The sequence below is a fragment of the Sinohyriopsis cumingii genome, chromosome 12 (assembly GCF_028554795.1).
Source record: "Sinohyriopsis cumingii isolate HCF-2022 chromosome 12, ASM2855479v2, whole genome shotgun sequence".
In the NCBI taxonomy this organism is placed as follows: domain Eukaryota; kingdom Metazoa; phylum Mollusca; class Bivalvia; order Unionida; family Unionidae; genus Sinohyriopsis; species Sinohyriopsis cumingii.
Window position 1 is genome coordinate 120,114,214 of NC_142972.1, and position 27,903 is coordinate 120,142,116.

At 37.5% G+C, this 27,903-nt stretch overlaps 1 protein-coding gene across 1 annotated transcript in view; it reads left to right on the top strand.

The window, feature by feature from the left end:
- Positions 1-27,903, top strand: part of LOC149787345 (nibrin-like) — an 82,746-nt gene that overhangs the window by 12,167 nt on the left and 42,676 nt on the right. Inside the window, exons 4-7 of the mRNA XM_089977897.1 lie at positions 1,991-2,150; positions 12,766-12,869; positions 18,773-18,890; positions 20,140-20,309. Coding sequence (XP_089834023.1) covers positions 1,991-2,150; positions 12,766-12,869; positions 18,773-18,890; positions 20,140-20,309 — 552 coding nt within the window. The remainder of the gene's footprint in view (positions 1-1,990; positions 2,151-12,765; positions 12,870-18,772; positions 18,891-20,139; positions 20,310-27,903) is intronic.

Sequence of the window (27,903 nt, forward strand, 5' to 3'; positions counted from 1 at the left end):
ACTGAAAAAAAAGGAATGTTGTTTGCATAAAACTTTAATTTTTAGACTGCATGCCTTGACCAGAGTTTGTGGAGGGCTTGCAGTTATGGTATGGAAGAAGCATGTTAGTTAAATGGACAAAGGTTTAGGTTGTTGTGACTCCAAGAACAATATATTTTGCAGAATAACGTTTGTTCTAACCAGTCTTTGTGAATAGCTTGCACTGAGATTAATAAAGAAACCTATTGGTTTTGGGTCTATGAGTCAAAGATTGCTATCATGGTAAGTCTGGTAAGTAAACTATGTTTTCTACATATGTTTGGTTCAAGACTGCATACCCTGACTGAAGGTCAAGGTCATTGAGATCCATTTCTTAGTAATCATGAAAGCTGACCATACCCTGCTGCATCTACAATGAGGACTTTTAAACACAGGGTAGGTGTATGATGTGCCAATCATAGTACTTTTTTTCTTTTCTGATTTTCAAACTTGGGAAGTACATTTGTTACTTGGCATCATTGTTCCGTAGGTGTAAATCCCAAGAAATAACCTTTGTGAAATGGTATGGTTTAATGTTGCATTTGGTTTTAATGACAAATACTCCTTATTTTATGTATCATTTGGGTTAGTAAACTTGAATGAGATGCCTCCAGGACGGATCCTTTGTGGTAAGACTTAAAACTTACCTCAGGCAAGATTCATAGATCTGTAATTGGTGTTTAATTCAATTAGGGGATGTGGCTTGCAAGTAGGTAAAGCAAATGATTCAGAACAGTTAATTAAGCAACGATTTTGGCCATTGAGGTGTATAGAAAGTGAGATAGTTTTTATGAGAACGCTATATGATGCGTTGAAGGGCCAAAGGAATGTACAGAAGGTGTAGCGGGACAGTCATTTGGAAGGGCAGGACAGAGCATAATTGTCTATTTCTGTCTTACTGAAGTAGTATTCAGGTGGTGTGGCACAAAAAGTCTTGTGGTATTGGGTGTAGGTAGATATTGGAATTGCCACTGCACTTTGAATGCAGTATTTTATTTTATATCTACTGGTCAATGACCACCAAAGAAGCTTGGGAAGGCCCATTGTCTTTTTGTGTCTGTCCATAAGTTCAGAATAGGACTTTTTATGATGCCAAGTTGGTCCGAAGTGAAAATAGTGCCAGTGTGGCCAGTCATCATAAAAATCTTGGGATGTTTTCACCAAAAGACTTCATATGATGTTCTGAATGAAAATGGTGCTGATTGGACCACAAACTTGGCCACCATGACAGTCATTTTGAAAATCTTGTCACTTCTCCAATTGTACAGGCCTTTATATCAACATGGGTTTCTACCAAAAGACTATTTTGATGTCTACTTGGTCCTAAATCAGATTGTTGCTGACCTGACATCTAATATGGCCATAGAATAAATGTTTAAACAAATTTTATTATCTCTACTCCTCCTAAGTGGAAGTCATATCAACATGGGGTTCTTACGAAACTTTGCAGATGATTTGCACAATAAAATATAAAGTCATTGTCTGATTTGAAGGTCAGAGTTCAAGGCTGTTTATATATGTATGACTGTTGCTGATACAAGAAGCATGTTGATTACATGTATATCTGAAGTGCAAGGTCAGTGTGACTACAGTTTGACGTGGGTAGGTTTGCTCTTGATGAGACAAAGAAGCCTGATGATTTGATGGTCATTGTCAAGGTCACAGTTGCCATTAATGAGACAGGTGGCAAACGTAATGTGGAGTATTGGAAACGTGTCCGCACTCATTATTTGGGGCTTTGAGGATGATATTAAGCAAAGATCTTGATTTTTTAATAAATATTACAAGTGATGTCACAGTAACAGTAATGCCTATTTTAAAATATGAAAGTTATTAAATTCATTGAATAATCCAGCATGCCACTTTCTTCTTGACCCTGTACTTGTTTCATCAATTTCATATCTAAAATGAACCCTTTTGTGAGATCCTCTATGCAGAAGATAGTTACTGAGAAATATTTGTCTGTTCACAGAGTTGTATATGAGCCTTTGGTTATCAGCACGTCCTGTTTGGATTCTGTGGCCAAAAAGTCCATCAAAGCCAGCATGTGCATCTTGGGCGGGCACATTGTCAGTGAGTGGCAACAAGACTGTTCACTGCTCGTCATGAATAAAATCAGTGTCACTATCAAGGTACTAAATCACAATAAGTATTTTAGTTTTTCTGATCATAGACCAGAATAGCTACGATGACGTAGCCTCAACTTGATCTGTTGTGGTTGAGGCTATGAACTGATCCATACCATGTAATGGAACAAAAAAAATAGTCTCTAAAGTCAGAAAAACAAATAGTGTAGAAATCTACTACATAAGTATAATTGTGTTGTGAAAGAAGTTTGGGTTATTTTTAATTTATTAAGCTCTTACATGATAAAATAAATTGGCATGGTTACATTAACCTTACCGTGTCCGCCATGACAGATAATGTGATACTCTCGCCAATGTCCCTTTTTTTATATAAGGCTTGCCAGACCATATTTGGATATTCTACACTGTATAGCAAATAATGGCTTCTTGGTGGAATTTCAAAGTTGCAGATAAACGGTATTTACTTTTAATGCGCAAAATTTCTGACTCTAACTGTGCTATATTTTTACTACGATTTGTTTACGTTTCCAAATAAGGCTTCAATGTTCTTATATGGCACACAAACAAATGAGGCTGAGAAAGGAAGTAATCATTATTTGAACTAATATGGCAGATGATCTAAACAAAAATATCGGATAAGAAGGGTAAATGAGATTTTACAACTATTTCTACAATGATTTGCGATACTTTCGGTATTAAATAAGAGGACTACTCAATTTATTTCATTATATGGAAGGAATATGTTCAAATTGTTGATATTAGGCTAAAAGAACGCCAGGTGTGATTCACACCTGGCTTGCTCCAGTGACACATATATGCTCATGTTAGTACTCCGTCCACAAGGTAGGTGTTGGGGTACTAGTATTAGTATTAAGACCAGAAGAGCTTGTTCTTCATTGTCCAACAGCTGTCATATGTCAAAAAAATGTTATCAATGCACCTCAATACATAACCGTCTTATGCTCTAGTTGGTCCTAAATGAAAATGGTGTTTCTTAGACTACAGGGCAGCCATCTTGAAAATTTTGTTATAGCCTTTGAATTGACATGAGGTTTTCACTAAAAAGTTTCATATGATGTCTAGACGTCAAAAATTAAAATAGGTCTTATTGGAGCAGCCATCTTGAAAATCTTGTCACTACTGCAGTGATGTGCGAGAATTCCCACAAATTAATTTCAAATTGTGGCAAAAAATGTAATCAGCAGAGTATACAAATTTTAATTTAATGCTGTCTATGCATATGCTCCTTCAGACAGCTGACAGAACGGGGGTCCTAAGTACAGAACAATATCTGTATATAGATAAGGAACATCAACAGATGCTTATATGACTTGAGGTGAAATCCTGGCAGCATCTCTGCGTCCATTATAACTATCGTGGCTGCTATCTTAAAAATCTTGTTATGGGCACTCCTCCAAAATAAAAGGTGGTACTGACAAGACTTCTTATGATGTTTACTTGGTTCTATATGATATTGGTGCCAGTCTGATGTCCAATATGGCACCCATTTTGAACATCATATCACTGCACATCCAAAATGGACAGTTTTATTGACATGTGGTTTTGAACAGAAGATCTCTGATGGTGCTACTTAGTCCTGAATGAAATGATGGTCTGATGTTCAGCAGAGGTCTCACTAGGATTTTAAAACTAGGAGTCCAGGACTCCCATTTTGGTAAAAATAGGAATCCCACCATCAAAAGTTGCAGTCCCTTTCCTACAGAATCAACACAGGTGTGAGTGCATCTATTTTTAGATGGAGAGGTTTTCGTAATGTAATCACTCACTTTAATATAGCTTCATTACAACAGTCCATTGACAGGATTGCAAATTTATGGTTTATTTATTTGTCTACATCCTTGTAGTAATTTTAGGCAATGGTTAAATTAAATAGCATCTGATTTGCAGTTTTTTCCCCCCGTATTTTCGCAAATATGTGTTGAGTAGGAAAATAGCTAAGATGTCAATGCGCATCTCGCGAATTCCACAACATGGCGTTGTCCTATACGTTTCTTACCTACATAATTTGCAGTTTAAAGTTAAATCTTTAATAAAATAATACCATGGCTTTGCTTTCAATGATTTGTATATTTTCCTAAAAATATTTGCCTGATGATTTATGAAAAAAGACAATCTAATAAACTGGTACATCCCCGACTTGGCGAAGTCCACCATTATTTCCCGTTAGGCCTACTGGTTCACTTACAGTTTCAAACTAATTTTATGATGAAATAGTGTACAAGAGGCAGTTGATATATATCCAGATCACCGATTCTGATCTTAAAACACATGTTTGTATGTTTTATCATCAAAGGAAATTGATAGTTGCTACCTTACTTGGAAAAGGGTTAATGGTCAGTCAGCTATCAAAACATATGCTTGTGAATGGGCAAGAGTTTGTTTGTCAATGACATTGATATAAAAACTAGGCCTAGTTACTGATCTATTGATGAATACATTTCGCTACAACACTAGAACTAACCAGGCTAAGGTGAGGGGCAAAAAAAAAAGAGTTTGGTCAGTCAATGTACCTCTTAAATAGCTCATAGTTCTTGTTCGTCCATCAGAGTGATACTGAATTTTGTCAATCCAAGTAAGGACTTATTCCAAACACTAAGCTAGGCATCACACACTTTCTTACACGTAGCTAGTGTCCTATCCGAACTGTCAATTCTAGCAGCTTTAACACTCTTCTGAATCTCATTACAATCTTCGTAAGTTTGCCATTTAACCCCAAAAATACTTATCCAAATTTACGAATGGCATTTTGTCTAAGTCTCAACATGTCTTGATTCTCATGCACTACTTATTCCGATACATTCGGAAATGAACACAATAACGAAAGCTAAAGTTGTTTATTTGATGTACTTTTATAGATGACCACATGTACATCTCAGGGTCTTTCTGACTCTGAATTCAATCACTGTAAATATCAGTACATTTTCCCACTCGGCCACCAATCAAAGCCTTTGAACTTGCCGCCCAGCTATTACATCATGTTCTTTTTTGATGTACTCTTATAATGGCAACATGTATGTACATCAAGGGGTCTTTCAGTCACTGAATTATGTCATTGTAAATATCAGCACAGCTAATTGATCAACACATTTTCCCACAAAGCAGGTGGCTGAAGCAGGACTGGCAAGTCTTTGAATTTTGCCACACACCTATTACATGCGTACGGAGAACTCCCGCCTCAGTGAATTTCTGAGTCCCAGATCAAAAATTGGCATACAGATACGCATAATTAAGCATTTCCAATATCTCTGTTCAGTATGGCCACTGTGGTGCCATCTTGAAAAACTTGTGAATTTTTGGTCATATTTACATAGGGATTTTCACCAGAAGTCTTATAAAGATGTCAAGTTGGTCTTAAAAGGTGTTGATCTTACATCCAATATGACTGCCTCATCGGCTGATTTTGGATGATTTTGTTTTTTGCTGAGGGACATTTTGTTTTTCATCTAAATTTAATGATTGCTGTTTACTTTTCTTACCTGTTAAATTTTCCCATGTATTATCATATTCACAGGCCCATCAGTATCATATATATAAAATTCTGCAAGGTTCAGATTTCTTTTGTTTTTAAATCATGTTAAGCTGGAAAGACCCAGATCTGCTGTTTCATTATGTAGCATATGTTGTTCTCAGACCAGAGAGCCATATTTTGCATCTCCTATTCATAACTGTAGCATATTTTCAGATATCTGTTATTCAGTTGGGTACATTACTGGGTCACATTAATGTTTGGAAATAAACTCTGCTACCTCATATATCGTACATAATGCAGATAGCATATATGGGAAGAAACTCTTACACATACTGTTATAATTACCTACCCATGTCACTGCTAGGTGTCCTCCTGTATACCAGATGTTGTACTTGGGCTGGTGCAAGGGCAACATGATCACCATGCAGGCCTTTATCTCTCTGTTTGTTAATTTCTTTTTCTGGTTCTTTGGTGGGAGAGAAGTTAGCTTCTGTTACCATCAAGAGCTACTACTCCATGATTTCTTATATGTTGGACAATATGGTAGACATATATGCACTGACAAAGACCTGTTGGACTTTATGACCAATTTCAACCCAAATTATTACTCACCTTAATCCCAACACAGTTTTGTCTGGCTGTACCTTTGGCATGCAGGGTAACTGAATTGCATGCTCTCTCTCTATATCCATTTGTAGTGCCTATTGGATGGTTCAATTGTCCTATTGATGCATCTGGATTATGTAGCCGAAACAGGTTGACATTTGTGGGCAGTTAGAAAATTGTCATTTATTTGCTTTCCTTGATCAATATATCAAGAGAACCAGCTCTTCAAGACCTGATCCATGCTCTCAGGCACTTAAAATGTATGGAAAATAGTTATGGGGACCATACTTGTCTTGTTGTTCCAGAAAGGCCTTGGCATCAGTGGAAGATACTTTCAGTACCCTCTGACATTTCACAGAATCAGATATGTAATATGAAAATTGCATTTCCTGATATTTGAGGCCCTCTGCAAGCCTCCTGTTTGAAAGACAATTTTTTAATATGAGACAGCATTAAAGTTGTTTACTGACATGCACAGTCAACCTTCTCAAGCTTTGACCTTCAAGAGTTTGTATTGTTGAGAAGGGGTTTGAATTAAATAGATCTGGTGGCTGTGGTCCATATTACCACTTAACCATGGTAATGACTGACTGCACAGCCTCTTCACATGCATGGGTTTGTAGCTTTGGCTCTGGTCCAAATGACCATTAGACCATGTTAATGACTGCACAGCCTCTTCACATGCATGGGTTTATAGCTTTGGCTGTGGTCCAAATAGACCACTAGACCATGTTAATGACTGACTGCACAGCCTCATCAGATGCATGGGTTATAGCTTTTTCTGCATTTGCCCAGAAGTTTACTTGTTAAGAAAAATTAATTCATTTTTTGTTACCTGTGTGTTGATGTGACCTTCATCTTTGCTTCCTTAATTCAGGGTATTGGTTTTATCCTTGACATAGTGACTCCAGCAACATTTCCTGCCAAGGGTGTCACTGGTAAAGGTTGGATTCTTGTGCATTTTCTCCTTTTATTACCAATTCTCCAAATATTAATGTGATCAGGTAATATATCTGACAGAAAAAGGACATTTTATAGTGAATTATTGTATCTCCAAGACCCAGTCATCCTACTGTAAAGCCCTACCACAACTCCAGTCAAATGTGTGAATGCTTGTTGATGTTTTGCTCTGGCTTTTAATTGATAAAGTCTTCTATAAGCAAGGGCATGAAGGACCTAAAAAAACAACACTAAGGGAATGCCATAACCCACTGGGGATTGAGAACACCAAGGAATGGTGGTAATGTTTGATGGCTGAATACTTGTTTTATAATCACATTAAAAATAATTGCCAGTAAAGAGCTTTTTTAATGAAATGATTTGCTTTTTAGTATAAATTTCGTTTATTTTCAAGATACCCAGCCTCTGAAGGATCATTAACAACATTATTCCAAGGTTTTAACAACCATCAGATGTATGCAAAAACATTGCATATTGTGTCACAGCTTTTTGTTGATTCACAGCAAAACAAGATTCCTTTTTTTCTTCAAAAACTATGGACATTTATTTTGTGAAACAACTGTCAACATTGAAACTTGATTAATTTTTATTGTTCTGTTAGTATAATATTGATGTCATGATTTTATTGCAAGTAATAGTGTATCTTCTCATCCTTTAGGAAATCTTACAGTGACAGTTTAGTAAATTTAAGTTCACTACAAACTCTGGAACTCACTTCTCCATAATGAACCATATGTTACAACTCTATGGTCATAAACTAAGTAAGAGAGAAGCAAAACCAACAAGTTTTATGAAACATAATTTAATTATCAAAGTTATAAATGAAAATATGAGTGGAACTTGTAGTATTATGAAGTGAATCCAAACTAATCCTGAAAAAGTTCTATTAAAGTCCAAAAGAGGGGACCCCGAGTGGTCTAAAGCACTCACCATCCTGGATCACTGCCATCTCACTAATAAATTTTTTTATTAGTAAAGTGTATGTAAGCATCTATTTATACATCCTGTGCAATTTGAATGTCTTAAAATAGACCTTATGCACCAAATCCAGGTTTATAGATTATCACTACAATTTACAGTTGACCTGCCACACAACCATTACTGGTATCTCTTTTGCAGGTATAAGTTTTAAAGCCTTTTTACTTTTCTTTTTTCCTCGCCCACAACTTGATTTGATACAAACCGTGTAACTAATGTCATAATACAGAGCATAGTAACAATACAAAATATGCATCCATAACATTGGAGGTCAAAACACAGCATTTAATTAGGCTCTTACAGACATAGCTGTGATGTAGATTGACATTTTTCATGTTTAAATAGGGATATGTTCATGGACATAGCTGTGATGTAGAGTGACAATTTTCATGTTTAAATACAGATATGTTCATGGACATAGCTGTGATGTAGAGTGACATTTTTCATGTTTAAATACAGATATGTTCATGGACATAGCTGTGATGTAGATTGACATTTTTCATCTTTAAATACAGACATGTTCATGGACATAGCTGTTATGTAGAGTGACATTTTTCATGTTTAAATACAGACATGTTCATGGACATGGCTGTGATGTAGATCGTCATTTTTCATGTTTAAATAGGGATATGTTCATAGACATAGCTGTGATGTAGAGTGACATTTTTCATGTTTAAATACAGATATGTTCATGGACATAGCTGTGATGTAGAGTGACATTTTTCATGTTTAAATACAGATATGTTCATGGACATAGCTGTGATGTAGAGTGACATTTTTCATGTTTAAATAGGGATATGTTCATGGACATAGCTGTGATGTAGAGTGACAATTTTCATGTTTAAATACAGATATGTTCATGGACATAGCTGTGATGTAGAGTGACATTTTTCATGTTTAAATACAGATATGTTCATGGACATAGCTGTGATGTAGATTGACATTTTTCATCTTTAAATACAGACATGTTCATGGACATAGCTGTGATGTAGAGTGACAATTTTCATGTTTAAATACAGATATGTTCATGGACATAGCTGTGATGTAGAGTGACATTTTTCATGTTTAAATACAGATATGTTCATGGACATAGCTGTGATGTAGATTGACATTTTTCATCTTTAAATACAGACATGTTCATGGACATAGCTGTTATGTAGAGTGACATTTTTCATGTTTAAATACAGACATGTTCATGGACATGGCTGTGATGTAGATCGTCATTTTTCATGTTTAAATAGGGATATGTTCATAGACATAGCTGTGATGTAGAGTGACATTTTTCATGTTTAAATACAGATATGTTCATGGACATAGCTGTGATGTAGAGTGACATTTTTCATGTTTAAATACAGATATGTTCATGGACATAGCTGTGATGTAGAGTGACATTTTTCATGTTTAAATACAGATATGTTCATGGGCATAGCTGTGATGTAGAGTGACATTTTTCATGTTTAAATACAGATATGTTCATGGACATAGCTGTGATGTAGAGTGACATTTTTCATGTTTAAATACAGATATGTTCATGGACATAGCTGTGATGTAGAGTGACATTTTTCATGTTTAAATACAGATATGTTCATGGACATAGCTGTGGTGTAGATTGACATTTTTCATCTTTAAATACAGACATGTTCATGGACATAGCTGTTATGTAGAGTGACATTTTTCATGTTTAAATACAGACATGTTCATAGACATAGCTGTGATGTAGATTGTCATTTTTCATGTTTAAATAGGGATATGTTCATGGACATAGCTGTGATGTAGAGTGATATTTTTCATGTTTAAATACAGACATGTTCATGGACATAGCTGTGATGTAGATTGTCATTTTTCATCTTTAAATACAAGAGGGCATATTGCATTTATGCTGATTATTGTGAAACTGAATTAAAAAGAACTCGGAACGTGAATTTCACTTGACAGAACTTATTTAGTTGGTATTTATTTATTAAAGTCTTGCTATTGGCTTTGGTAACATTTTCATTGATTGAAATTTTATTGAATACTAGTTGTTTTTACATTGTACTGAGAATGTTGTTTGGAAACGGTATGTAACAAAATTTATTAAAATTTTAGAATTTCATGATGTTGATTCAAATCTCCAGGTACTTACCACCATTTTCAAAAACTAAACAAGCATTACTTAAAGGTTTTATTTATCAATATTGATCACAATTTTCTTGACTTTCAACAAATAGGAGCAGTTTTTAAATAATATTTTTCTAGTAAACAAAATGGGATCCAGTCCTGATCCCATGTTATAAACAGGTTTGCAAGTTGTCCAGGGAGTAGTGTATATGTGTGGCATTTGGAGGTAATGTAAGTGATCCCATGTTATAAACAGGTTTGCAAGTTGTCCAGGGAGTAGTGTATATGTTTGGCATGGGGAGGTAATGTAAGTGGTCCCATGTTATTAACAGGTTTGCAAGTTGTCCAGGGAGTAGTGTATATGTGTGGCATGGGGAGGTAATGTAAGTGATCCCATGTTATTAACAGGTTTGCAAGTTGTCCAGGGAGTAGTGTATATGTGTGGCATTTGGAGGTAATGTAAGTGATCCCATGTTATAAACAGGTTTGCAAGTTGTCCAGGGAGTAGTGTATATGTGTGGCATGGGGAGGTAATGTAAGTAATCCCATGTTATTGACAGGTTTGCAAGTTGTCCAGGGAGTAGTGTATATGTGTGGCATGAGGAGGTAATGTAAGTGATTCCATGTTATAAACAGGTTTGCAAGTTGTCCAGGGAGTAGTGTATATGTGTGGCATTTGGAGGTAATGTAAGTGATCCCATGTTATTAACAGGTTTGCAAGTTGTCCAGGGAGTAGTGTATATGTGTGGCATGGGGAGGTAATGTAAATACTATCTGAATGAGTTTCTTCACAAAGATGCTGTTTGCTTATAAGATGTATTTATGACGAAGTTGAGTTTATTTCCTAATATTTATATATATAACTTGTCCTTGAGAAATGCCAGAACTCATAACCCCATTAATTTACATTTTATTTTGAATAAAATTTTAGAAAATCTTTGGAATGGATTTTGTTTTGCACTGAAGTAACATGTTTTGAAAATAAAATCATGCCATTTTTATAATTGTACACACTTTCAAAGTTAACTTATTTGGACAAATGTCGTCTAAATACATAGTAAAATGAATCAGTAGTGGTTTTTGATGGCCAGAATATGGTTGACAATAAAATTATGGGTACCCTGGTGTCCACCATAAGAAGTGCCACTCTGTCATTCCAAAAAGGCCATGTTGAGTAATTAATGTAAGTTGTGAGACCTTTTACATTTTTGACTGCATGGATGTAAGGAGAGTGCTCTACTGATTAATGTAAATTGTGAGACCTTTTACATTTTTGACTGCGTGGATGTAAGGAGAGTGCTCTACTGATTAATGTAAGTTGTGAGACCTTTTACATTTTTGACTGCATGGATTTAAGGAGAGTGCTCTACTGATTAATGTAAGTTGTGAGACCTTTTACATTTTTGACTGCGTGGATTTAAGGAGAGTGATCTGCTGATTAATAAGTGTATTTATTTATTTATGGGGATGGGTGGGCAGGATTTCTCCTTGTAAAGATAAGAAGTTGCACCTTTTATGTATCACCGCTCCGGTGGCCTAGTGGTTAGAGCATCCACATCCAGCCAAGTCATACCAAAGACTTACAATAATGGTACTAACAGCTGCCTCACTTGGCGCTCAGTATTAAGAAGTTAGTGTTAGGACTGGTCAGCCTGGTGTCAGGATAATGTGACTGGGTAGGACATCATGCTACATGTCTGCGGCATGATGCCACAGTGCTAGACATCACTATAAACTGTCACACTGCAGACATCGTAGCGATATGACTGAAAAATTGTTAAAGCTACATTAAAAATCCAAATCACACACACACACTTTTATGTATCAACTACTTCCTGAATGACCAACTTAGAGGCTGCCAACCCTTTACGATTTGACTATAATGTTCACTGAAATGTCCCCTAAATTAACAGTCTTAAGGAATAACTGCAGGATATGAACATTACAGTCAAATCTGGATATTTGTCCAGATTTGGTCTAGATCTGGGTTTTTGTATTAGATTCCATGGAGTAGGGTAGAGAACCAGACTCAATTCACAGGAATACCTTAGGTGCTTAAATCTACCCATGTCTATCATGCAAAACCCCTGCATGATTAAACTTTCGCAAATTGCATTTGTACAGTATTATCTAGAAATGTTGTCCAGCAAACAAAAAAGATATTGAAGACAAATGGGCAAAACAGTCAGTACGGAAGCATAAAAAGGAATATTCAGATTACTGGCCATACTTGGAAAAATAACAGCAAAGGCAGCAATTACAGTTATTGGACATAATCTTGTATTGAATTGAGTATTGCTTATGGCTGAAGAATATGACTGCCATGTGAAATTTTGTAAAATTTTTTTTACATTGAATGGAGAAATTTAGCAAGCAACATGATCACCTTGGGAATTTGGAACTGCAGTTTCTGAAACTGAACTAGACAGCAGCTAGACAAACTCCTGTCCGATGTTGAAACTCCACCTGTAAAAATGATAGGTCATTTGAAGTTAAATGATTAATGTTTAAGTTTTAATTGTGCAGGTGATCTGTGCCTTGGTGGCCTTGAAGCCAATAGTTTTCCCACAGTATCTGGAGGATTATATCAAGCACCTGCAGGAACAAGCTCCCAAGCCAGAGCCAGAAAGGTAGAGTATCAATATATGTTAACTCCTTACGCATATGATATTGGACACTGAAATTTTTAAATTGTCTGAATAGATCACATTGCATGTTGTCCATCCACTGTCCGTCATACATCAGTTTAGGTTTGTGTTTATTTGCTTGTTGATACTGTGGTCAGACTTCCATGAATACATTTCTAATTAAATCTGACTTTAGTAGTTTTAGTATTACAGTGTTGTTAATCAGTGATTGGAATAGAGTTTTAAACAGTGATTATAAATGCGAATAGAGTTTTGAACAGTGATTATAAATGCAAATAGGGTTTTGAACAGTGATTATAAATGTGAAGAGAGTTTACTGATTTGTTGAAATAGTGATTATAAATGCAAAGAGAAATTGTAGAAATAACTAAAAATCTATATGTGACAATGGTTACAAACTGAAAGTCAATAAAATATTATCTTTTTAATGTGATTGCATGGATGTTATATAAGCAGAATTTGTACTTAATTTAAAGGATTCAAATGTCACTTACATCAGGTGAAGTGTGATTACCATAGAAAACAAACATTTATCAACAAATTTATGAGCAGTCAACCTGCATATACAGTTTTTCCCACTTTAAAAAATTCATCAATTTCAAAAAAGTAAATAGCATAAGAAATTTATTGTCACTTATTGCTCTACAGGTCATAAACCAGGAGAAATTATGGGATAGTCTTTTGTCTGACCATCCATCCATCCATTAGCACAAGTTTGCCATCACTGCTCCCACTAAACTACATCTAGAATTGCCATCAGACTTCACACACACATTCATCACATGCTCTTGTTGGTTGGTCCTAATGAAATGGTGCCACTTGAACATCTAGGATGGTCATATCAGCATGGAGTTTTCACTAAAAGACTATGATATCTGGTTGGTTTTAAACAAAAATGGTGCCAAACTGACATCCAATATTGTCACCACAGCAGTGATCTTGAAAATCTTGTTATTTTTACGCCATCTTGAATATCTTGTTATTGCTACTCCATTTATAAAAAATTATATTGCCGTGGGGTTTTTACCAGAAGACTTCTTAAAGTACTTAGTTTGTTTTAATACTAAATGGCTTCTTTTGATGCCTAGTTGGTCCAAAATGAAAATGGTGCTGCTCAGATGTACAATATGGCAATGATAGTAGCCATCTTGAAAATCTTTTGTTCCTATTTGTCTTGAAATAATGGTCATATCAACATGGGTTTTTCACTAAAAGACTTGTTTTGATATTATGATATCTGATTAGTTGTAAATGAAAGTGTTGTCAGCCTGACTTCCAATAGGCTGCCACAATGGTGATCTTGAAAATCTTGTTATCACCACGTCTAGATGGCTGGTTGTATTGTATGACTTCTTATGCTGTCTAGTTGGTCCTAAATGGAAATCACAGTCTTATCAGCATGGGGATTCTACTTCTTATGATGTCTAGTTGGTCCTAAATGGAAGTCACAAAGTCTTATCAGCATAGGGATTCTACTTCTTACGATGTCTTCTTGGTCCTAAATCTGATATTAAACATGGCCCCCATAGCAGCTGTTTTGAAAATGATAATGGTCGAGAATGGTTTCAGTGCTCAGCAGTTACAGGAAAGAAATGATCTTACCTTGAATTTCTGTAAATTCTTTTAATCCAAGGGAGTCTCACTTCCTTTGAGAGACTCTTGTTATAAAATATTATTTTCAGAAACATTTTCCTGTCTTGCCAGCATATAAAAAATATATACAACAAATTCATTTTGAGAGAAGATATATTTTTCAAAATGAGTTTTGGGGTCAATATATTTGTTTCTCCTGCATTATTTAATACGGATTCATAAGTCTCTGTTCTCTGACTGCAACTACTGCAGTTGTAGAAGCATCAGTAGAAAGATTATGATGTGTTTGTTACAAAATTTTAAAGTGATGTTACACAGAATACACCATAAATGTAAGATATGTAAATGATACACAAGAAGGTTACATCAGAGTAGTTTAAATGTAATACGTGCAAGTGATACACATGAAGGTTACATCAAAGTAGTTTAAATGTAATACGTGCAAGTGATACACATGAAGAAGGTTACATCAAAGTAGTTTAAATGTAATACGTGCAAGTGATACACATGAAGAAGGTCACATCAAAGTAGTTTAAATGTAATACATGTAAGTGATAAACAAAAAGGTTACATCAAAGTAGTTTAAATGTAATACGTGCAAGTGATACACATGAAGAAGGTCACATCAAAGTAGTTTCAATGTAATACATGTAAGTGATGCACAAGAAGGTTACATCAAAGTAGTTTAAATGTAATACGTGCAAGTGATACACATGAAGGTTACATCAAAGTAGTTTAAATGTAATACGTGCAAGTGATACACATGAAGGTTACATCAAAGTAGTTTAAATGTAATACGTGCAAGTGATACACATGAAGGTTAGTTACATCAAAGTAGTTTAAATGTAATACGTGCAAGTGATACACATGAAGGTTACATCAAAGTAGTTTAAATGTAATACGTGCAAGTGATACACGTGAAGGTTGCATCAAAGTAGTTTAAATGTAATACATGCAAGTGATACACATGAAGGTTACATCAAAGTAGTTTAAATGTAATACGTGCAAGTGATACACATGAAGGTTGCATCAAAGTAGTTTAAATGTAATACATGTAAGTGATGCACACAAAGGTTAGTTACATCAAAGTAGTTTAAATGTAATACGTGCAAGTGATACACATGAAGAAGGTTACATCAAAGTAGTTTAAATGTAATATGTGCAAGTGATAAACATGAAGGTTACATCAAAGTAGTTTAAATGTAATACATGTAAGTGATGCACATGAAGGTTACATCAAAGTAGTTTAAATGTAATACGTGCAAGTGATAAACATGAAGGTTGCATCAAAGTAGTTTAAATGTAATACATGTAAGTGATGCACATGAAGGTTACATCAAAGTAGTTTAAATGTAATACGTGCAAGTGATACACATGAAGGTTACACAAGAGTACACTTTGCATATAATACATGAAAATGATTCACAGGAAGGTTACATCAGATTATACTTTACATGTAAGATATGAAAGTGATACACAGGAAAGCTACATCAAAGTATATTTTACATGTAAGATATGGTTTTACCTTGTCTCAGTTACATGAGCCTTGGTACACCCCAAAAATAAATAGCATGGTTCTGATGTCTGTGATTCAGACTAACTTCCTCTGGATGATTATCTCTTTTAGCCAGTCATTATATCAAATATCTTGAGCCTTATTGAACGACAACTTTGGAATTGTCTCTTTCTTAGTAATATGGTGAAAATCCTTTGAACGAGGTCAGACATTAGGTTTTGGGACTTTGATACTCATGTGGAAGGGTGCACAAATTTAGAGGTAAAATAGCAGTGGCTCACACTTTTCTCTACACAGTCTATCATGTACAGAGCGAAAATGTTAGTAGGGTTCATTGAACATTGCTTTTATGTAATTTTGCATATATATTTGTTGACATTTTTCACATTGTGTAAGAAAAAGTTCTGAGACTGCAGAGGAATACTTTTAATTTCCATTTTGGGGGGAAAATTGGGAGGTCCAACAGACTTCTGACAAGTTCATCTCTTGGGTCTGACTGGGAAAACTGCAGATCTTTGGCCCTGAACCACTGCTATTTTCAGGCCCTGTCAAGATGCAAAAAAGTGCTCATAACAAAACACTGATACATGTAAATAATCAAGATTACTTTAAAAAAAAGCTGTGAGCCAGAATCATCACATGTAAACATTTCTCGGAACCAGCAATTTCACAGTCTTTAAGGGACTGGGTTGTTGACTAAATTGCACGCAACTGCATTTTCTGGTTGCTGATTATGGCATACAATTTAAATTTGTCACTCCTGACACAACTTTTTGGATGCAAAGGCAACCAATTGACTTTCAGCTTAGTGCACTGTAATACCTGTCAGCTATCATCGTGATCACAAGCTATGGCAACATGGATATGAATCAAAGGCTGAGGATAAAATTATGGAAATTCAGGACAACATGAATTAAATTTGAGAAAACATGCCTCCCCAATCCTAATGGTTGCTACCCTTTTTCATGTTTGACTCATTTGTGTGACTCACTTCTGGCAGAAAATGGGGGGTATTAAAGTGGGTACTTACATCAATCCTTTCATCCTTTCTTTCCATCATGCTTTCATTTCTGCACAGTATGTCCCATAATGATTGGATTTATAAAAAATTGGTATGCAGCTAGATACTGACAAGACCCTGGCTGAAATTCATTGTCTGCATTTTATGTCATTGCTTAGCAGAAATGTTGTTGGACCCACCTATTTCCATTTCCACACATAGAATCCATTTATTATTAATTTTGTACCAGATTTAATACGCACTTGATGAGATCTTGGATGAGTTTGATTATCAGCATTCTACCTCATCATTTGGCTGAGTTTTGACCCCTGATTGTCACACTCACCCACTGTTGTTTCATGCAAGTAAATTGCTTAATTATTATTAGATTTGAATTAGATTGGTATGCAGTTAGATGTTGATGAGATCTTCACTGATTTTGATTATAGTATTCTCACACCAACCCGTTGGAACCCCACTATTGTGTTTAAGGTCAGTAGTGTTAGGGGCTCCTTGGCATGAGGAACCCATTGGCGTCAGTCAGGTTAGAAATAATAAATCAGTGAATGTAATGACCCAGGTTTTGTACATTTTTATATCCTTGATGCTTTTCATTTTTAAAACTAATACTTTATCTGCAAGTTGTTTCATCATTTGGCAGGAGTTATAGACCATGATTTTCATCCCTACCCACTTCTGTTTCCAGACATTAACTTCCTTTTTTATATACTAGATTTCATTCAAATTTGGTGTGTTGCTTGATTTTCATGAGACCTTGGCTGGGTTCAGTTACCAGTTTTCTGAATCGTTTTGCTCCTGATTTTCACATTGATCCATTTTTCTTTTCACACAGTATATCACTTATTAATGGATTTCAATTAGATTGGAGTTTCTATAGCAACATGGTCACCATATTAGCTTGGGTCAGTCTGTGTTTTCAAGCAACAGATGTGATGTAGTTCGGTGTCTTTGATAATCTTGATATTCTCAATAATTCTGTAAATTTTGGGTTTTCATCTCTTTTAACACACATATACAAGAGTTCCTCCTATTCATTTGCTCAGTTTGTTTTAGAAATTTTATATATAGACATTGCAGATAGTGGACACAGATGACAGAGTTTTGATTGAAATAGACTGTTCTAGAAACCAGAAATGTACAGTCGGACGGCTTGTTTTCACCGGGAGCTTCCATCTTTACATTCAAATGCCGATAATTCTACAGTGTTAGGGACCCGTTGATACCAGTCAGGTTAGAAATTGTAAATCAATGAATGAAATTACAATTTTTGTGCATTTTTTAGATCCATGATGCTTTTAGTTATCAAAATCAGAAGGGGGGTGCAAACAAATGGGAGAGTGTTCGAATGCCATAACTGAGTGAGGTCTATCAGAGTTGCTGCCACAATTTGAACCCATGTGTGGAATATGGAAATTTTCTATCCAACATTATGGCATATGATGGATTATTTTTCTCACATTCCTCACAGAGAAATTTTGTTGCAAAGGTAAAGAAGCCATATCATTAGTATAGATATTGTTTTAATTAACAAAACAATACTTTCCGAAAGTATTTACATCTACAATAAAGAATGTAATTGTTTGTTGGAATAAAATTGTTTGATGTTCAATACTAAAAATAAAAGAAGACTAGCAGATGTTCATGACATCAGAAGCATAATGACATTTACAATGATACACACATGACTTTCTTATGTGGCAATCTGTATGACACCCAAGTGTCAATAGTCTTTAAAACCCTTGTTCTCCCCACTAGCTACCTGCCAGTGTTAGCAGAGAGCCAGCTTGACCCCAGCCTTGCATCATTCAGCTGTAATCCTAGGAGGAAGACATTGTTTCAGGGAATGAAATTCATCTTCCTACAGGACAGTCAGGTACTTTGAAAAGATCTTGACATTTCATGTAGAATCTATGTTGGGGTTTGGACCAAGGCAATGAAATCCCAGTCAAGGGATTACTTTGTCTCCCCACAAGGTTTGCCAAGACATGTAATGTAACCCTGCGACTGGGAATTCCTTGTCTCTGTCCAAAACCCAACATATATTCTTTTTCTCACCCAATAATTTCCTTTAAAGTAAAAAAAGAACTTCTCACTTTTGCAATATAGTTCACGTGCAAATGTTTACATGTGGTGCTATAATACAAATATGTATATGAGGACTGTGGCGTGACCGTGTCATCTGCAGTACACAGTTTTTATGCGTGAGCCAAACAAAATAACAACATAAAATGTTGCATAATATTGAGGTATTATAACATTTAATATATGGATGTTATATGAAATTAACAATAAATAGTTCATATTTATTACAAGAAAATGTTTCATTTTCATCAGTTCCAATTTAGAAAATTATATTGTAAATAATGGAACTATACAGGGCCAACACCTGTTGTAGTGTATAGGCTATTATTGTAACAAAAAGTTACATGTAGCATGAGTGTCCATGCTTGGGTTATTCACAGGTAATTAGTGATCTGTGTCACTATCATATATAACTCTTCTTTACTAGACTGAGATATAAAAAAGTAAGGTTAGCAAAACAGCTAGATTTTTCTGTCGCATGGGTGAGAAATAGAGTTTCATAAATCAGGATGAAAGTGATCTATAATAGGTCATTGGTCATCCATAACTCATTGTAACAGCTGCAGTACATACCAAGGCACTTCTGTTAAATGTAAACTGTGTGACAGTTAATGTCAGAAGAAAAGCATGATCTAATTTTTATGCTTTACTGTCTGAAATCTCACACACAGACTCCCCAGGTTGCCTTTGATATGTTGCAATACGAAAACAAAAACACACATGGACACTTGTTATATATTTATGAAGTACCTATAGCTTTGATGACAAGCCTTCACCTTGTAGACCTCCACTGGAGCTCACCCGTCTTCTCCAATAATGCAATTTCCCTTTGAGAACAGTTGCAATGTAAAGCATTAAATAACTTTTAACACAAGTCAGATTAGTGCTATTTTTGTCCTACCTGCAAAACAAAGGTATTGCTTTTCCAGTAGTGTTGATGTATGGTGAATATATATTGTTATAATAAGTGATGCAGATACTTATATGATTTATATACAGAGAAATGTTCATGGTCTGAAGTTTTAATTTTGTAATGCCAGTTGAAGAAGATGAGACTGGCTATAGAACTGGCAGGCGGAATGCCTGTGCTGTTGAAGGCAGGAGAAAATGAGAACATCCTGGTGGAGGATGGAACAGTTGTTATGGCATCAACAGCCTCTGAAGGAGTTACACAGGAGTATATTACAAAGGTCGAGAATATACTCAAAAGGTAGGTACATCATCTATTTCAACTGTAATTTTTTTAGCTTTAACACAGTATTTGTGGTAAACTAGGTGTTACACTTTGATAGCTGCTTTTGATAAACATTTTAGGCATAAAAATTTGTGTGCATTTTGCATGATTATATAAGTCTGTAAGGATCTTATCACTCCCATGCCACCTGAGTTTTAAGGGGCCAGGTTGTTTTGCCTGTTTTTTCATGTGTTCGTTGCACATTCATTTGTGTACTTGTTCCACAAAATCCTAAACCCCGTTTCTCTTACTCTCTCAATATCTTCATCATCATCATTGGTTGCTCAGTCTCATGAAACCATGTGAGTAGTGCCCTTGGAGTGTCTGTCTCTGAGATTTTGGCATTGTCTGCTGTGGCTGTGCAGGCCTATGTGCGAGTGACGGTCCCTGTTGCAGTTGGTGCACATGTACTGGGAAGTCTGAGTTGCTGGGGTTGCTGTCACTTTCTTCTTTCTGTCCCATTTCTCTGCAGCCAGCTGGCCTCTCCTCACATCAGCGTCTGCTATGCCCTTGCGGACCGTCAGTCTCCAGGTGCCTCGCTCCTCAGCCTGCACTTCCCAGCTGTCAGTTAACTGTTGCATGCCTTCATGTCCTTCTTGCACAGATCTTTGAAACAGAGTGAGGGGCAGCCAACGTTTCTGGTGCCAGTAGCCAGTTGTCCATATAGGATGTCCTTTGGCTGCAGGTCCCATCCTCCATGCGTCAGACATGTCCCAGCCACTGAAGGCAGCATTGAAGATCCCGAAAAGGGTTGTTGCCAGCACACAGCCCTGCTTCACACCACTGTTAATGGGGAAGGAGTCTGAGGTGGATCCATCATACAGGACTGTTCCCTTCATATCGACATGGAAAGAGATTATCATGCTGGGCAGTTGGGGGGGGGGGGGGCAGCTGATCTTCCGGAGAAGTTCAATAAGGCCCTTTTTGCTGACCAGGTCAAACGCCTTGGTGAGGTCGATGAACATCATGTAGAGTGGCTGACCTTGCTCTCTGCTCTTTTCTTGGAGTTGACAGAGGGAGAAGATCATGTCTGTTGTCGACCTGCCTGCTCTGAAGCTGCACTGGGATTCCGGGTTGAGGCAGATGTGGGCGTACACTTTGCCAACAATGCTCAGGAGTGAGACCCCTCAGTAATTGTTACAGTCACTGCGGTCGCCGTTGTTTTTATACAGGGTCACAATGGTGGTGTTGTGCATATCTTGGGGGACTGTTCCTTCCTCTCAGCAGAGGCAGATTAGCTCATGCAGCGGCTGAAGCAATGTTGGTTTCCCATGTTTGATTGCTTCTAACGGGATGATGTCGCTTCCTGGTGCTTTGTCATTTGGGAGGGAGTTGATGGCTTTGCTAAGCTCCTCTAAGGTGGGCACTTTGTCAGCCTCTATGGTAGGCAGTTTCTGTATGCTGCTAAGGACTGCATCGGTGACTGACTTTTCTTGGGAGTACAGCTCTGAGTAGTTCTCCACCCATCTGGACATCTGTTGCTCATGATCTGTGATCCTGTCTCCCATCAGTAATTTCGGGGTGGGGGGGGCAACCCCTTTCGCTGTAGAGCCTAGGGCATTCTTGATGCCACTGTACATGCCTTGGATGTTTCCAGATTCGGGAGTGCGCTGGATTACTTTACATAGTTGCTGCCAATACCTGTTCGCACACTGTCTGGCAATGCGTTGGGTGGTACTTTGGGGACTTCTGAGGGCAGCAAGCATCCATTTGTTGGGGCATATTTGGTAAGCTATGAAGTCTTTTCATTTGTCCTCAGTTATTGGTTCCATCCTTGAAAGGTGTGCATTGAACCAGTCCTGACTGTGGCTGTTCCTTCTTGCCAAATGTGGACATGGATGTGCTGTAGATGGCACCTTTCATGGCATTCCACTTGGCCATGGCATCATGCTCTGGCAGGTCCTGGAGAGCCTGGTCCAGGGTGGACACATACTCCTCCACCTTGGAGGAGACAACATCTGCACAGTGTTGATGCAAGGGCAACCTTTTGGTTTGGAGTAGTGTAGTGTGTGTGTGGCTGTAAGCGCACCCTGCTGCTCATGAGGGCATGGTCAGAGTAGCAGTTTGCACTGTGGTAGCTTGTGGTGGAGAGGACACTCTTCTGGGCAGAGTGCCAGGTGATGACCAAGTTGAGCTTGTGCCAGCGATGAGACCTGGGGTGTTTCCATGACACTTTTGTGTTTTGGCTTACACTTGAAGAAGGTGTTTGTAATGCACAGGTCATCATAGGTGCACAGCAGTCTTTGACTGTTTTCGTTGGTCTTTCCAGTGCCATGATGTCCGAGGCAGGTAGGCCATGACATGTGGTCCGCACCTATTCTGGCAATAAAGTTGCCAAGGAGGAATAGTGGCTCGTTTTTAGGGCATCCTTTGATCTGTTCGTCCCGCTGCCCATAGAACTGATCGTTTTGGTCTTCTGAAGACGTAAGGGTGCGGGCATAGACACTGAGGATGTTGACAGGACCTGCAGCACTGGCAAGGCAGATGAACAAGAAACTCTCAGCGCCCCCTGAGGGAGGCTCAACCATAGCCAGGAGGGTATTTTTGATGGCGAAGCCTACTCTGTGCTGGCAAGGCTCCTCAGGTTCTTGACCCTTCCAGAAGAATGTGTAGTTTTCCTCTCTGAGGAAGCCGCTGCAGGCCAGCCTGGTTTTCTGGAAGGCAGCCATGCTGACATTTAGTCTGGTGAGTTCTCTATCGATGATGGCTGTCTGCCTGGTGTCGTCCACCTCCCTGAGGTCGTCAGATATGCCTGTGCACATGGTGCGCATGTTCCAGCTTGCAAATCGAAGAGCTGGAGTCTGTTGGTTTCTCGTTTCTTTTGTCCGATGAGGAGTTTCTGTCTTCTTGTCATGCTGAGCAACACACTGAGCTCCAGACATCCACTGGAGCACGCAGATGTTGGCAGGTCAACACCTTCCTGACTGGGGGCTGCCCAACTTGAGGCAGGCAGTAGACAGCCAGTGGGATGCGATGATCCCTCCCACCATCAAAGCTGACCCTTTGTGCCCCTTTCCTAGGCCAATCGGGTGGGACTTACAACCTGTAAACTGCCAGCTTCCATGTTGTTTCCTCACTCAGGAGCAAGGCTGGAGTTTCCTCTCCAGGGTGCAAGCCTTGGCATGGAGTATGGAGATCCAGAGCTTCCCAGACATCAAGATCCCCCTCTTGTCCTTGCCAGTGGGGTCCAAAGGAATGCTGAGCATGATATTTGGCACAAATTCCGATGCAGGAGCTGCCGGAAGGAAGTCATGGTTGACACCCAGCCACCTTAGGGGCTCCACTTCAGATTTTCTGTCTGGATTTACTCGTGTAGCCTTTCCTTCTCCCGAAGATATCCACAAGGCAGCAGAGCCATCATCTAATGGCTGGGATACTTTGTGGATTTGAAATCAGAGTTTCCTTCTCCTGGACAAACTGTCTGACATGGCTAACGAACTCCATCTGCCCAGGTTTGGAGTCTGAGTTTTCCCTCTCTTAGACTGGCTGCCTACCAAGGCTAATGAGTCCAGTCTGCCCACCCAGTTATACCGCTGGGCACTCAGTTGTGCCACACGACAGGCTCAGTGAAAACGGGCCCTGCATGAAGGTGCTGCTGTGGGCACAATAGTGCAGGAGAGGCCATATGCCAGTAACCTCCTGCCCAGCAGAGCCAGACAGTGGTGCCGCGGTGATCACTACACGAGGAAAGGAGAGGCTGTGAGAGACGCTTCACTTTGCTTTGGTGAGTGTGACGTCAGTCCCAGACCTCAGCCCTCCCCCCATATCTTAGACCCTTTTTTAACAACACTCATGCCAATTGGTACATGGATACATCTTATCAGAATTAACTCTGCCACTGCGACCTACTTTCAAAGCTCAAGCATCTTTTGTATTTGCAGCTATGTTTGCCACATCCTCTATAATATGGTTTCTAATGAACCTGCTCTCATGAAAAATGTATTTGTGATATCATCATAAGAAGAATATCTTGACCATGAAAAATTAGGACACTTAGACAGAATTTTAAGATGTTTGAGATTTTTGTATTTTCAGCTGTCTATTTTTTACGCCATTAAATCTTTTAACCTTTGGATTTTGATTTCATTGTCGAGTTCACCCAGCTGCAACTTACTGTTATGATATGTTACTGATGATCTTCTTCCCAGCTAGCCAGTAACTAGAAGGTGTATAGTGTGTGCCAGTAATTAGCAGGTGTGTAGTGTGTGCCAGTAATTAGCCGGTGTGAAGTGTGTGCCAGTAATTAACATGTGTAGTTTGTGACAGTAACTTGCAGGTGTGAAGTATGTGACAGTAACTAGCAGGTGTGAAGTATGTGCCAGGAACCAATGCAGTCTTTCCATAGACCACTTATAACATCACTGCTGAAGATATTTCATAGCACATAATCTTGTGAGTGTGCCTATTAGCTTCATTATTTGTTCATGTCTATGAGTGTAAACCTGTGTGTGAGCATGTATGTGATAAATGTTTTTTGTCTAAATTTTGCATTCTCTTATCCCCAACAACAGCCAAATTAAATTCAGCTTTTGACATGTGCGATGTCTAGCATTTTAAACTTAAATATTTTTCAAGATAGCACGACCAGTCCAGTGGCCTAGTGGTTAAAGTGTCTGCCTTGAATGCAGGAGGTCACAGGTTTGAACCCTGGCCGAGTCATACTAAAGACTTATAAAAATGGTACTAGCAGTTGCCTCACTAGGCGCTCAGCATTAAGTGGTTAGTGTTAGGACTGGTTGGCCTTGTGTCAGGATAATGTGACTGGGTGGGACATGATGCTACATTCTGCAGCACGATACCCCAGTGCTAGACATCACTGTAAACTGTCACACAGCAGACATCGAGTGGCCGAGTGGTCTAAAGCGTTCTCTGTTACGGATCACTGCCATCTCACCTCTGACTGCGTGGGTTCAAGTCTCGGATTCGGCTAATGTGGGTGTGTGAGAAAGCTTGCCAGTAGTTTCTTGTGAGTTGGTGATTCTTACCAGGGTTTTCCTGGGTTCTTCCTCCACCATTAATACTGGCTGCCATGTATAGCTTATCGTGTGCTGAAAAATGGTGTTAAACCCTACAACAACAACAGCAGCAGACATCGAAGTGATATGACTGAAAAAATTGTTAAAGGTACATTAAAAATCCAAAACACACACACACACCCTTAAGATAGCAAACATAATTCTCTCTCTCATACACACATGAACAAAATGAGGTTCTCAACACTGATCAAATATACATCAATGTGGTCATCGATGTGGTCATGTAGACACCTTTACTGATCTTAAATAGTGTTTGTTCTAAAATTTAATATTCATTTGGTTTTTACTAATTTACAGTCTCTTCATTCTTGATCATTGAGTAATCTGTACCTGTTGTGTATATTTAATTTTGCATTGGTTTTTTTTTTTTATAGTTTCTTTTTAATTTCATTATATACTCTTATAATATAACATTGTATGGTGAACTTAACCTTGTCCAAAATCAAGTCTATTTTCTACTTGACCTGACTTATTGTTTTAAATTTTATTATTTAAACAACTAAAGTATCCTCATTGTGTATGGATTTAATATCAGGATCATTATTAATAGAAATAAATTTTCTTATATATTGTAATTTCAGTAACAGACTTTCTGATTATAACCAATTATTCACTTCATAATATTGTAAGTTCTTCTCACATTTTCATTTATAACTTTGATAATTAAATTATTTGTTAAGTTTTACAAAACTTGTGGATTTTGCTTCTTTCATTTGCTTAGCTTATGACCATAGAGACATAAGTCTATAGTCAGACTTTGTTTCGATCTTACACTGTGAATGTCAGTGCATTATTATGAGTAGAATATTGCAGTATTATTTCCTTCCTTCACATAAACTCAATCGATAATAAGTTTAGATCCTGCCCGAAATAGTCTGGGCATCTGTCATGGTGTTTAACTTTACAAGGTTCATTGTAGGCAATATCGTTAACAAAAATACCACTTTAGGGCCATGATATATATTGCTTTATATTGTTTTGGTGTGTGTAATGTGGTAATACATCTAAGGTTGGTAAGTATTGTCTGCATTTCTTCATTTTTGTCTTCTAGTAAGTAGCTTCCTGTGAGTTGATGGTTCATACCAGGGTTTTCACAGGGTCATCTTCCACGAGTTACACTGGCAGTCATGTATAGCCTATCATGTGCTGAAAAATGGCATCAAACCCAAACAAAAAAAGAACACCATATCCTCAATATTTTCTTCATTAGTAATAGACTGCATTTTATTTCATGATTGTATTACTGTTGATAGATTCAAGTTGATGAAGAAAAAGCATTATATATTATAGAACTATCTTGTTCTGCTGTCACTGTTGGTTACTTTTTTAATGCCCTATTGAGAGAATTCAGCTGTGACCAGATTGGTTCCCCTTTCTTCAACCGGGGGGCGGGGAGGGGACGGGCTGACATTTACTAAATCCTGGTCTGTAGACCCCAGTGACCATGACCAAGTAGTCTTATTCAGGATTCTATCTGTATACCACAAGGGCATGACCAAAGGGTCTTCAGTCAGGATTCCACAAGGGCATAACCAAAGGTCTTCATTCAAGATTCCATGTTTATGCCAGAAGCGCATAACCAAGAGGTCTTATTCAGGATTACATCTTTATGCAACGAGGGCATGACCATTATTACGAGTCTATGCTCTTACAATAAGTAACAGAAAAGAGTGAAAGACAACAAGTTTTGTAAAATTTCACAAATAATTTATTTCCCATAAATACAAAGTGAAAATGAGAAAAAATAACTTGGAGTATTGCGAAGTAAATCCCAAAATAATCCAAGAATTACAGACACAAGTACTAATAATTTAAAGTCCTGGAAAAAAAATTTTGTAAAAGTCCTGAAGAAATGCAAAAGCTGAAGTCAATGACATGTCTCTGGTAGCTCTTAACGTGTTGACGTGTCAACAGTCTTTTGTTGAATCACAGTAATATAATTCCAGATTTGAATTCATTAGTAATTCCAGTGAATGTCTTTATCCAGTAATTTTCTCAGAGCACTTTTGTATTTCCAGAGAAAATAATAACTTGAATTCAATAAGTTGAAGAAAATATAATTTCAGCCCAACTGATCACAACATAATTCAGCTTGAAAGTGCTAGATATTAAAGCAACAATAACCAAGTCCTTACAGTTATAATAAACATTGCTCTCTGCTTGACCTCAGGTCACAATTAGCATTTTCTATAAATAAATAAAAACATTACCAAATGGAAAATAACCAGTCATACCAAAGACTTATAAAAATGGTACTAACAGCTGCCTTGCTTGCTCAGCATTAAAAGGTTAGTATTAGGACTGGTTGGCCTGGTGCAGGATAATTTGACTTGGTGGGACATCATGCCACATGTCTGCGGCATGATGCCCCAATGCTAGACACCACTATAAACTGCCACACTGCAGATATCATAGCGATATGACTGAAAAATTGTTAAAGCTATGCAAAAAATCCAAATCACACGTAATAATAACCTGGATTATGTGTAATTCACTTAGGAAGTTTCAAAACTTTAATCCAAATAAGATAGTTA